A 13,485-nucleotide genomic window follows, 5' to 3' on the forward strand; every position below is an offset into this window, starting at 1 on the left:
GCTTTTTTTTTAATCTCAAAATGACAAGCTCCAACAGCTTCCTAGTCATCAATGGAGTCCTCTCTCACTCTCCCCCAGAAACTCCTTCCGTCTCAGTCTTCCTCAACAACCAATCAGGTGCTTACACGACAACTCGAACCCACAATAACACTTCCTCTTTATTATTTTGGGACAGACATTTGCACAGACTCTCCAATTCAGCCCTAATTCTATCCAAATCAAATCCCTACTTATTTACCTCCGATATGAATTGGGTTTCTTCTTTTTCATCTTTCTCGAATTGGGTTTCTTTGATTCGACCTTTGGTGGAGGAATCATTGTGTAATGGGTTGTGTATGGCATTGAGGGAAAAGGGTTTTTGTGGGACAGAGGGAGAGTTGGCTATAACTACGCTTGTGTCTGGGAATTCTAGGGTTTGTAGGGGAATTGATGTGTATGTTCATGTGGGTGGTTATGATCCGATGGTGTTTGGTAGGAGAGAAAATGGTGCTCGTTTGGCTGTGGTGGGTTGCGGGAGAGATGTGGCTATGGCCAAGTATTCGGAGTGGGTAAGGTGCGTGTGTTGTTGATTTTTTATTTTTAAGTGTGTGTATTGTTGTTTTTTGTTTTTGTTTTTTGTTTTTTGTTTTTTTTTTTTTTGAAAATGGAGAGAGCCACTTTTGGGATTGTTTTTACTGTGTATTGATATTTTTTTGGGTTTTTTCGTGCGTGTATTGTTGATTTTTTGGGTTTGTTTTTATTGTGTGTATTGTTGATTTTTTGGGGTTTTTATAGTGTGTGTATTGGTTGATTTTATGGGTTTTTTTAAGGGTGTGTATTAGTTGATTTTTGGGTTTTGTAGTGTGTCTATTGGTTGATTTTGAGGGGTTTTTTTAGTGTGTATATTGTTGATTTTTTGGGGTTTTTTACTAGTGTATTATTGATTTTTGGGTTTTTTTAGTGTGAGTATTGTTGATTTTTTTGGGTTTTTCTTGAGCTTTGGAATCGGATTTAATGGTAGGTTCTGTTTGTAGGGATAGGAGCTTTGGAATGGGATTTGATGGTAGGTTTTGTTTGTAGGCGTAGGAAGTATATGGAGAAGTTGAGGCCTCCTTCAGCAACAGAGCTCTTGTTGTCAAACGATGGGGATCAGATACTCGAAGGCAGTGTGACAAATTTCTTTGTTGTTTGTCGCAGGGTGAGTAGTTCAATTGCTGCATTTGTGTTCAGAGCAATGCGGAAGAGTCTGATCTAAATTCTTAGGTTTCATTTTCTGGTTTGTAAGATGTAAATTCCATTTGTGTGATTTCATTTCGCGTGCCATACTTCTTAATAATGTATGCTTTGGCTAGATACATTTTGCCAATTTGGTTGGTTTGAATTGAGCTATATCTTCAATTAGGTGTTTGTCTCATTGAAATCCACTCAGACTTAGGGTAGCACATAGCATGACAGTCATCTTTATTTTATTTTTTGAATTTCTATGGTGAGTTTTTAGCTGCAAACCATTATACTAGAAAATATGGTGTTTCCTATCTTAGGCTTCCTGAACTTGTGTTTTTGAGGTACAAGGAGGGAAAGATAAAACAAGTAAAGAGTGAGCAAGATGATCATGGCACTAAGAGGAGAATAAGACATCATTTAACCCATTATTGTCAAGAAGAGGGGAAAATGATCAGCTTGTAACTCCACCTTTGCTTCAGCGCTTCCTGATTTATCTCACAGTTCACGAGGAAGTAGAAAGTCCAAATGATCTCATAGACCTAGAATCTCATTGTACAGGTTTCCTATGCTTAAAACATGTGCTAAAATGTAGATATGAGAAAAAATTCAATAAATATATAACCCATTGCAGTTAAGTTAGTGATATTTCATGCTCTTTGTTTCTCTCTTTGCCACTCCAACATAAACTGTAAAATGTTTATATTCTGACCCTTGTCTCTGTATAAGGATACCATGCGACCCTCAATGTGTGCTGAATATAGCATGCCTCTCTGTACTTACAGTTAGCATGTCCACAATAGAATGCAAGGTGATCTTTACTCAACCGTAGCATTTTGCACTCTAAGCTAATATAGAGCATTTTGCACTAGCGAATATGGATATCATTTATTCTCAATGTTTCACCTGTCCTATATGATATTGCTTTTGTGCTCGATGATAATGTGTCCTTATTTCTTTGAATGCTCAATTGACATATATAGGAGATGGATGCAGCCAATGATGACCCAAATGAACCCAAAAGCAAATATTCTTTTGAAGTACAGACAGCTGCAATAAGTGACGGTGTCCTTCCAGGAGTCATACGTCAATTAGTCATTGAGTAAGTTTTTATTTCTTGTGATCAAGTTTAGAGTTGTATTTGCAAGTTACAACCTCAAGCACTATCCTTTCCATGTATTAAAGTTGAAGTAGCTTGTAGTTTTGCTATCCTTTCATTTGTGCACCATCCTTAAGGGTAATATTAATGTTTCATATTGGTAATAATTGTGTGGTAGTTCAGGGGTGACACCAAAATTTTCACATGACGATTAATACCCAATTTGAAACAAAACTACATGTGTTTATACACCTTGGCTGAATGTGGTGGCTGAGAGAAGAAACAGATACCTCCTTGAAGTGACTCGGGCTCTTCTGTTTAGTACTCATTTTCTCAAGGTTCTTTGGTGATACTGAAAGTATTCTTATTGGAGCGTATGTCGTTAACCAAATGTCTTCTAGGCTCCTTGGGCATAAATCACTAGTTGAAATCCTTATCCCCAATTGGCCATTATTTCCTATACCTCCAACAACTTTTGGTTGTGTATGTTTTGTCCATATTCATAAAGTATATCGTACTATACTTGATCTAAGGCTCTCAAATATGTTTTCTTAGGTTAGTCCGCATCACAAAAAGGGTATCAGTGTTGCTATACTCCCTCCCGTTGCCGACTTGTGTATATGGATTTCACCTTTATTTACTTCAGAAGCTTCTCTCTTCAGGAGGAGAGTTGTGCTAGCAAAGAGACTCAACCTTTCTTCATATTCATGTATTGCCATCTTCACTTGACAAAAGGGACACAAGAAATAACACTAGTTCGCAGGACAAGAGCCTAAGGAGTTACAGGTCTATATGCGGAGAAAATCAAAGAGGATAAGCAGAATACAGATCCATGGCTCATGGAGTCTGTGTGGTAATATGGCTTAAGCTACTATTATCTGAGTTAGGGCTTTCCATATCTGGTCCTCTGAGCCTGTACTATGTTAGCAAAGCTGCCATTAGTGTGGCATATATTCCTGTTCAACATGATCACACAAAAGTACAAAACATATTGAGGTAGGGAGATTTGAACCCATGACATTTTATACCCAAAACAAATGTGCTACCAAGCTGCTCTACATCCCTTTCAATTCTTGCAAAACATAAAAAAATAAGCATAATTACACAATGTATATGTTTCCGGACACTGTTCTCTTGGTTCACGAGGCCTAATCACATCACCTTTTAGATGTAGGAACTATCTCTTGATCTCAAAAATGTTGAAAATGCTAAATACATGTGGCTAATTGACAGTTACATGTATAAACTGTAACAAATGTAATGATTACCTCCTACAATGTTATTCAACTAGTTTGTTTAAGAGTAATACTGATAAATAAATAACTCAATGCAACAGAAAAGTAGGAAAAGGATACCCTGGGTCAATAATTCACTGATTATTGTATGAGATGGAGATATCTAGCTTTTATCCCAGTATCCATTATAGCTTGTGAACAAATTAGTAAGCCAGCGTAAATTATAAGCTGTGAACAAAACATGTTCATGGGTGGAAGAGATGTGTATTTGAATGCTGATATTATTGCCGACATCTTTGTTCAGGGTATGCTCAAGCAAAGGAATCCCACTTCGAGAAGTCGCGCCATCATGGTCAGATCGCAATCTTTGGGAAGAGGCCTTTGTGACAAGTAAATTCATCATCACTAATCTCTTTTTTTATCTGCTCTTGAAGAAAATCATAAGATGATACATCTGATATCTTCGCTTTAGCTGCAACAATATTATGCCCCACCTTTGGGCTTGGAGTTATCCTCGAGATAGGAACAAATAGTTACCTCATAGAACCTCCTCAAAAGCAGCAAATGTTTTGGGTAGGATAATTTAGCTTCAGGTAATCATTTGCCCCAAAATATGCAGTATTTTCCTTAAAAGAGGGATTAGAACTCCTGAACCAGCTCTTACATTTTCAGACAATGAACACGCACAAAAATGTTAGCAGAGCAGTAGTCTGAAATGTGCAAATGTTGCAGATAGCTTGAGACTAGTTCAGCATGTAGAGATGATCCAAGCTCCTATTTCATGGGAACAATTGCACTTGAAAAACTCGGAAAAGGTATCATGGGAGGAGAAGCAATTTGAGGTGAGTAAACCTTCCGCACGTTACTAGCAAATGTGCTTTGAGATGCTAACTGAAGTTTCTTTGTTTTCTTCAAATTAAACAAAAACCAGGGTCCCGGGCTCATCACAGAAGAAATACAGGTGAGAGATATGCTACTTTACTCATCATGTTCCTTTTATGATGCCGTTAAATCGGATAATTGTCGTTACACGTCTTTCAAAAATTGTTTACGGTTTCAACAAAAACCATGAAATATATGGTTTCAACATAAAATATATCTTTCGCTTCTTACTATTAATACACACACACACACACACACACACACATATATATATATATATATATATATATATATATATATATATAGAGGAAACTGTTAAGCTCACCAAACTTATGGTGAGCTAGCTTGCCCAATCACATTGGTCCCACATTTTGGGGAGTGATCCAAACCATTCATATGCAAGGCCCTTATCATAGATAGGGGGTGTACCAAAAATCAGCTCCATAGGATCATCCTAACCCCTCCATTTGTGGAGGACAAAAATGGGGCAGATTTGTGTCTGTCCATTTTTGTCCTCCACAAATGGAGGGGTTAGGATGATCCTATAGAGCTGATTTTTGGTACACCCCCCATCTATGTAAGGGACTTTCAAATGAATGCTTTGGATCATCCTAACAAAGTGGGCCCAGACACAAATCTGCCCCATTTTTGTCCTCCACAAATGGAGGGGTTAGGATGATCCTATGGAGCTGATTTTTGGTACACCCCCTATCTATGATAAGGCCTTGCAAATGAATGGTTTGGATCACTCCCCAAAATGTGGGACCCATGTGATTGGGCAAGCTAGCTCACCATAAGTTTGGTGAGCTTAAGCTCACCAACAGTTTCCTCATATATATATATATATATATATATATATATATATATATATATATATATATATATATATATAGAGAGAGAGAGAGAGAGAGAGAGAGAGAGAAGGGTTCCTGAGGTTAACCTCATATAGCTTATATGAGGTGACGCTCACAAAACATAAGGGGCCCACATTGTTAGGATGATCCAAAGCATTCATTTGAAAGGCCCCATCATAGATAGGGTGTGTACAAAAAATCAGCTCCATTAGATCATCCTAACCCATCCAAAAGTGGAGGGCAAAATGGATAGACACTTTCTGCCCACAAATCTTCCCATTTTTGCCTCTACTTTTGGATGGGTTAGGATGATGCAATGGAGCTGATTTTTGGTACACACCCTATCTATGATGGGGCCTTGCAAATAAATGGTTTGGATCATCCAAGCAAAGTAGGCGCCTTATGTTTTGTGAGCGCCACCTCATATAAGCTTATATGAGGTTAACCTCAGGAACTCCATTCTCATATATATATATATATATATATATATATATATATATATATATATATATATATATATATTGCTTCCCCATTTTCTCGTTTCCCCTCTATTTGTTTTCTGCCGCCTTTTTTTTGTTTCGTTTCCTGAATTGATAACTATGGTTTGTTCCCATCATTTTTATGGGTACCTTGTTGTGTCTACAGAGTGAGATAATGGATAGAGCAGATGTTGAAGGATACCCAGTCAGTAATTTTCTGTGAAGAATCATGGTCTTGTTCACCTGGTGCCTAATGTCAATCATCATTATCAGAACATATCTTCATCCCTGTCTTCAGTTCAGGTAGGCGTCAAGGTGCCATTATTACAATCTGGAAGCTGATTACTCACAATTCATGCAGAACATTTACCATTAAAAAAAAAAATCATGCAAAACATTTGAGGCTTTAAGTAATATGTGCAATGTGTGTTGACTTCTGAATGATTAGAAAAAATTGAAAAGCTATTTTATAGGCTGTTCCTATGTCAACCCTTTTCATCAACATATAACATTCGGACAGTGGTTCACATTTAATGGCAAAAAATACACGTTTTTGGATGTTAAGATTGCATGATTGGTGTGATTTGGAGGCCAATGGAGATCTATACAAGGCCTGATAAATGAATGGTTCAGATCAATCAAATTTCCATAATAGATAAAATGTGAATGGGGTTGAGCATCTAGCTCAGCTGGTAAAGAGTTTGTTCTTTCACCATGAGGTCAGGTGTTAGATCCCAGCGTACCCAACAACAAAAAAATAGATAATGTGCGAACAATACCAATCTCTATGGAAAATGAGAAAACACCCCTATCTAATGGGAACTGACAAAATACCCATCTTATAAAAATGATAAAAAAAAATACCCATATTTAATGGAAAACAATTAAAATACCCTTATCTCACTGAACATAATAAAACAACCATCTCTTGCAAAATGACAATTTCCCATATCTAATGGGAAATAGCATAAATTCCCATATCTCATAAATAATGATAAAGTAAACCATGTAGAATAAAAAATGACAAAATAAAAAAAAATGATGAGATTCCTAGAAACCTATGGAGATCCACCCCTTTGGAATTAGCAAAAAAAAAGAATAAAAAATAACAAAATACTATATCTTATGGAAAATGGAAAAAATACCCATATATAAGGGGAAATGGAAAAAAATACCATCTCGTGGAAAATAACCAAATTACCCCTCGTAGAGAACAATAAAATACTCCTAACGCATGAGAACTCAACTCAACTCAACTCAACAAAGCCTTTGTCCCAAACTAGTTGGGGTTAGCTCCTAACTCATGAGAAATGACTAAAAAATACCCATATCCAATGGAAAATGACCAAAATAATTTTCTATGAGATGAGTGTTTTTATCGTTTTCCATGAGATGGTTTTTTTTTCAATGGTTTTTCTATTATATCATTTTTCATTCAGTTTTCGTGAGATTTGAGGCATTTTATCATTTTTCATTAGATGGAGTTACTTTGATTAAAAATGATATATCATTTTTCAGGAGATATGATATTTCTGGGATTGAGCCTCTAGCTCGATGGTCACTTCAACGTTGAGGTCTTCGATCCCAGCTTACCAACAAAAAAAAGATGTGTATTTCTATCATATTTTAATGAAAGAAACATTTTCGTTAATTTCATTGAAATATGAGTAATTTTAAGAAGGCATTTTGCCCTTTTCCAGGAGATAAGGGCACTTTGGTCATTTTTTGTAAGGGTGTTTTTGTCATTTTCAACAATAAAGTATATCTTAGTTTTTCAATTCGCAATGTCAGAGGTACTTAGTACTTAGATCACTATTAAAGAGATTGGTTTTATTAACTCCAATCATCTAACTCTTCAGGCAGCTGAAGAATGCAGCATGGGTAGAAAAACCATGCCAGGGGCAGTGGCAGAACCCAAGGTGACTTTCCAAGCGACCTTAGGACCAGAGTCAATCCACAGGCCACAGCTTGGTGAAGCGTTTGTCGCGACCAGTTGCAACCAGATCAAGATAGCCTGCATTTCAAGCTGATAAAGATCACCTTTCTGTATAGATTGAGAATAAGTAACAAGGGAGATCCGGTGTGATCACAAATGATGCCTCCAAGGGAGATCCAGATTCATCCCGCTGGGAGGCGAGCGCTCAACATAGTGGTTTGTTCCAGTTGCAGAAAGTGTGCACAGAAAGAATTGGGTTGAGGGTGCAGCCAAGCTTGGGATAAATCCACTTATGCCAAGTCATTCGCGAAGCATAATGGCTTTCGGGGTGGCTTTCCCCAAAACTTTCCCAACCTTTCTTCCCCAATTACTTGAAACAAATCCATGGTTTGAAGCTCCATTTCCAGAATTCGACCCAGAGCTGGATGCTTCTTTTCCCAAAAGAGTGCACTCCAACATCAGAAGTCAACATGTTGGGGTTGGGAATTCTGAAGGGAATAGGCGCAGCTGGGTAGCATAGATCAAAAAAGATGTAAGAACCACATCTAATGGAACATTTAATGGGCAAAAGCTATTCATTGAATACCATTGTGATCATCCAATCTAAATGGGTCATGGTGATGCGTATATCCAACCACCACATGAAATTTTTTTTTTTTTAACAAAAGTTAACTACATTCATCGCAAACAGAGATTACAGATTCATATCAATGGAGAGAGAGGACCCTGAGTAAACTGAGTCCCTCTATGCCCCGATTTAGCCAACTGATCTGCTAGATCGTTGGCACCCCAAGAGACACGAACAAATAAAAGAAAGCTATCATTAATCATAGAACTAATCTCATCCAAAAGCTTAGCTAATCTCCATGGACCAATGCTGCCTTGAACTCAAGAAATGACATTTGAAGAATCCCTCTCTACCTCACCTCCAGCCTGCCTTCCATTTGATCCCCAAATAAGCTCGTACCGTAGGGAAGCTCAAACAATACCCAAAATAAACTCTCCATGATTTCCTAATGGCAATGGAACAGTTTTGATATATTCAGTATCATATAATATATCAACACTTTGCTATAAGACCAACAGGTATAGATGGCTGAAGTTACCAAAATTAAGTAAAAGACTACAAACAGAACAAAGCCCAAGATGGTCAGTCCCCTTGCATCTATTTTATTGAAAAGGTCAACGACGTGGATGATATTATCTTTCCTCAAATAAGAATTCATTTGATGATGACCAGAAACAAAAAAAACTGAAAGATGGTTGCACCCATCCTCGATCCACCAGCATTCCACATTCAGCACTAAGCAAATCTGGAAAGATGATCAAAACAAAACAGAGACGGTTACAAGTATGGGAGAAATTGCTGGCAATGATTCAAAAGCAGCTGGCCGTTAAACTTCGGCTGTGATTTTCACAGACTGACCCAAGCCAGGATAAAGGAGGAGGATTGGCGTCGGGTTGATAGCCGGCAGTTAAACTTTGCCACTCTTCTATGAAATGAATCCTATAGAAAATTCTTCATGAAATTTTTCTAAAGGATTCATTTAACCGACCCCAACCAGTTTGGGACAAAGGCTTTGTTGAGTTGAGTCAAAAGCAAATGAACTTAAATAAGAACTATACCAGGGATGCACAGACAGGAGAAATCTTGGAATGGTCAATGAGAAGAGGCCACAAGGGAATGGGACAAGTGTGAAATGGAAGGCTGCCAATATCAAAATAAGGGATTGGATATCAGCTATATCAGTCTTACCCCAGCTCCGAGAGCTTCAAATGAGATTCAGCATAGTCAGCAAAGAAGGCGTCCTCGTCCTACACATGTATGGATATTAACTCAATAAAAGAACCTTCAATTGGGAAGTAAAATCTATTTCAATAATGATATATAGTGAGAGATACAAACCACTGCATATTTTTCGACAAGGGGGCGGGAAGACTGGATCAGTAAGAAGGGCCTTGTCAGATGGAAGCTGGAGAAGGCCTTCCTTCTCTCCACTCAGAAGCTCCCTGCGAAAAAACAACTCGTCTTAATTCTATCCTGGCATTAAAGGTGAGTGTCATTTACCATATTAACTAGATAATAGAAACATGACCACCAGAAAATGTTCCATGACTTTGATTATATAGATAATGAGAATGAAAACAAAAGGCAAATACACCAAAATTTGGACAAAAGGTGTTTCCCTCAACAACCATCAGGAGGCTCAAAGATGATCTCTGCCCTCCCTGGCAGTTGTAAAGATAATTCAGATCTTTTCTGTTTTCATCCAGCATTCATTTGCCCATATCCATCTACTAGGAAACTCAAAAAGGCAAATTTGGTTGCTCTATTGGCGTATAAAGTATAAACTGTACAGGTAGATATATCTTCGAATGGTATGATATGCTTAAATTGTAGCCTTGTTTCTTCTTTTTTGTCTTACCTTTTCTTTAGCTACCTATTGTCCAGCCTTTCTACATCCTTTCTTTCACCTCTTAATAATTTTCATTTTCGATAAAAAAACAAAGGGGAAATAGAAGAATAGAAAGAACATCACCCATCTTATTAGTTTGAGCTTAAGCTGTCTTACGTGAAGTAGGAATTATCGAAGATGAGAGGATTGGGGGGTCCAAGGTCCCTCAAATCCAGAGCGCTCCTTGTGGCACTTTACCTACAATCATCCCAAAGGAAACCAAAAATGAAAAAACAAATTAGAGGTACAGAGCAGTAAAACTTATCAGGTTGAGCCATCCAAAATCAAGTTAATGAAGGGAAAGGAAATGAAAGAATTATACTTACCAGGGTGTGCCCACCAGAGAGTACAACAATGTCCTTATCACTAAGACCCATATGTTTGCCAAACACTTCCCTCAAGTGGTCACAACCTGAAATTGTTGAAAAGAGTAAGAAAATGGTCCAAAAGCCAATGATGTTCATCTTTTTTGTCCCTTTTTCCTTTTTGTAATCACATATTATCATGTCAGAAGAACGAACCAGACGATCAATTCTAATATGCAGTAGGCCAGTTTGGGTGCTGGAAAACAACCATTTCAACCCCAAGTTAAATCATCACATATACGCTTAAGGATCTGTTTGGTTGCACAAAACCCTGGCATTACGGGGTATATTGTCCCGTTTTGGAGTGCCACGTCAGCCAAATTCACTGTTTGGTTGCCAAATAAAAAGAAAAAACCATACATTTTACGAAAAGATCTGAATGAGATAATTCTCTTATCATCCCATTTTAATTTTTCCAGGACATCCACATGTGGCCTAAAAACCTAAATGTATCTCAAATACACGTAATAACACACCAGAATGACATTTGCAGTCCCTGAATGGGCAACCCAGTTGGTGGACACATGTTTGGTGATGTGGTTGTGCCAAACCCTGCATCCTGCAGGATTTGGGTGTTCAGAAACTGTAAGTATCATTCCTCATAATACAAATTTCATTCTTCTAGGAGTGGAATAGACCACAATCTGATCGGAACAAGGATAACTCTGTAATCAGTGGTCGTATTGGGTTCATTTGAGAGTTTTCCAATGACAATTACCAAGCCAAGAATGCCAAAATGATCAAATGTATCAATGGTTCACATAAACATTAAACAAGTACCTTGGGTTGCATCCGGCAGAAGATAAATGTTTTATTGAGATTGGAAAAGAAATGAGCTTCTTTCTGACTGTAAACCTGGAAATTACAAAACCATGGGTGATCATGATTTCCATCTTAATATTACATAGCTTTAGATCAGTCTGACCATTCTAAGCCATTTTTTATTTCCTTTGGCTTGATAAGGTTTGGGGTAATTCCATTCCTAAAAGTCATTGCAACTAGATAGTGGGCGTATGTCACAAATGTATAACTGTTGAGAAATCAGAGGCAATTGGATCAATGCAAGTTTAATTTTAAATGAAAATTTAGATGCAAAGTAAAACGAATAGAAACACATAGATAACCATTATTCCAATCTTTCAATAAGATGATCGAGAGGGCTTCATTACCTCCCTCCCGGGATGGAATGGAATATCGGGCCCACCAGTAACTTCAACGGCAACAACTCCAGCCAACTGCGACAACAAAACACAACATAAACTCATCCACCCATGAAAAATCAAGAAACAATAGGACCCAATTCCAACGTAATTAAAGAGACGCACTAGAACTCTGCCATATCTGATCTTGTCTACCTGATAGAAATCTGCTAGGACAAAATAGGGAACTGCTCCTTGATGGGTTCCAAGAGCCGGACAGCAATGTCAAGACCATTGTTCGCTCCGTGAGCGAGCTCGGCCCCATGTTTCATCGTCCCGAATGGACCACCTGTCTTCGTACTAACATTGTAAGTTCCGGCTGAATGCCATCTGCAACAGAACCCATGAACACTCATAAACATTGAAAATCCATGGCAGAGAAGATGCGATGATGAATGCACTTATGATGATGATGATCAATGCAAAGAGATGGAGAGAGAGAGAGAGAGAGAGAGAGAGAGAGAGAGAGAGAGAGAGAGAGAGAGAGAGAGCTTATGATCGATTCCCATAACCAATGAACTAGGCTAAAGTGGCAGACGGTTTTCTCCTCCCCTCAAGGGGGGGATTTACTTAGGTGTGTTTTTCTCTGATTAATCACTTCATTTAGATAACTATTTGACCTTATATATATGACTCCCTTATCCAAAATCGTTGCAATTCAACAGCCATAAACACACTCCCACATGATGTTTCAAACATCACAATGGGGTTTGAAACTCATACCAGTTTTGAATTAAAAACTCCATTATAACACGTGAAAGGAGCCAAGCTCCTTCAACCGTATGAAAGACCAAAAATTAACTTTATTCAAATTTATCTTTCCCTTGTACTCATCGCACCAGAACCCAAAAACTAGATAAATGCTAACTTACCTAAACAATTAACCTTTCCAGGAAAATAATTTTACGGTCTTTGATATTTGGTAACTCTTTTTCAGCCGTTCGATTGAAAATGTTTTATGGTCTTGATTTCAGTAATTATTTCCTGAGAACGTTAGATGTGCGAACCCGCATCTTAGGGTTAGGTATATGAATAAGATGAATAAAAGGGAAAAATTCACAAAAATGGATCCTTGTAAAATGACAAAAATACCCTTCGACTTGAAACCGGATGGAAGTAAGATTCGTAAGAAGGTCGACTAAAGAGCTTGAAGGAAAAAGAGGCTGCCACGTGGACGGAACTCATTGGCTGTTGGGAACCTGTTAAAACTACGTACGAGAATTCTTTCGAGTCGATGGACGTTAAAAAGCGTTAAAGTCTGCCACACACACACGAATATCCAATCAACGTGGCCATGTAGATAAGAGCTACATGGGCCACGTTTAGTGGATAGGACGATCACCACACGTAGCACACAGCGACATAGTAACAAAGTTTTCTAAATAATTGAAAAGAATCTTTGAAAATCTCAATTTCTTTTAGAAGGGATTTGCTAGGGACCATCTCAGAAAGAAAGCATTTCGTAGATTGTTTGTCGCATGTCACACCAAGCAGATATAGAAGCTCACTTTACAGCAGATTTTGTCATTCTTTCGGAGATGGTACTTAGGTCCCATTGACTATCAAGGCGCCTTGATGACGTTATTTAGAACTCAAATCAGACTTATTTAACTACGGTTCAATGGTGGTCTCTCTCCCTTTTGTTAAGTTAGGTTAACAGGGGTAAGTTACGAGGATGGATAGCCTTAACCGGGGGGTAAACACCCACTTGAACGTATGTAGGACGCCATTGACTCTCAAGGCGCCATGATGACGCTATTTTAGAATTTAAATCAGACTT

General features: G+C 38.0%; 1 protein-coding gene and 1 pseudogene across 7 annotated transcripts; one reads left to right on the forward strand and one right to left on the reverse strand.

Annotated features, from left to right (window-relative positions):
- Positions 1 to 8,293, forward strand: LOC143873993 (D-aminoacid aminotransferase-like PLP-dependent enzymes superfamily protein). 6 transcript variants are annotated; one of them, XM_077376853.1, is made up of 8 exons: positions 2 to 553; positions 1,060 to 1,177; positions 2,184 to 2,302; positions 3,839 to 3,924; positions 4,267 to 4,376; positions 4,466 to 4,495; positions 5,916 to 6,052; positions 7,609 to 8,293. In XM_077376853.1, exons 1-7 carry the CDS (start codon positions 21 to 23, stop codon positions 5,970 to 5,972), a joined length of 1,053 nt encoding a protein of 350 aa, XP_077232968.1. In that variant the 5' UTR covers positions 2 to 20; the 3' UTR covers positions 5,973 to 6,052; positions 7,609 to 8,293. The 6 variants fall into 6 exon arrangements, with proteins under 6 accessions (XP_077232971.1, XP_077232972.1, XP_077232973.1 ...); XM_077376854.1 differs by having other exon boundaries at positions 7,613 to 8,293; XM_077376855.1 differs by lacking the exon at positions 7,609 to 8,293 and adding an exon at positions 7,268 to 7,527.
- On the reverse strand, positions 8,177 to 13,233 carry LOC143892144 (L-ascorbate peroxidase, cytosolic-like; annotated as a pseudogene). Its single transcript, XR_013255434.1, has 10 exons — positions 13,214 to 13,233; positions 11,924 to 12,035; positions 11,676 to 11,741; positions 11,287 to 11,302; positions 10,468 to 10,553; positions 10,259 to 10,339; positions 9,592 to 9,695; positions 9,442 to 9,500; positions 8,792 to 8,998; positions 8,177 to 8,698 (listed from the first exon to the last, which is right to left on the reverse strand). The product of XR_013255434.1 is annotated as an L-ascorbate peroxidase, cytosolic-like (transcript).
- Positions 13,234 to 13,485: the final 252 nt, after the last annotated feature.

The sequence above is a fragment of the Tasmannia lanceolata genome, unplaced genomic scaffold (genome assembly GCF_043159265.1).
Source record: "Tasmannia lanceolata isolate RefF3 unplaced genomic scaffold, GAP_Taslan_0.1 ptg000002l, whole genome shotgun sequence".
NCBI classification, from domain to species: Eukaryota; Viridiplantae; Streptophyta; class Magnoliopsida; order Canellales; family Winteraceae; genus Tasmannia; species Tasmannia lanceolata.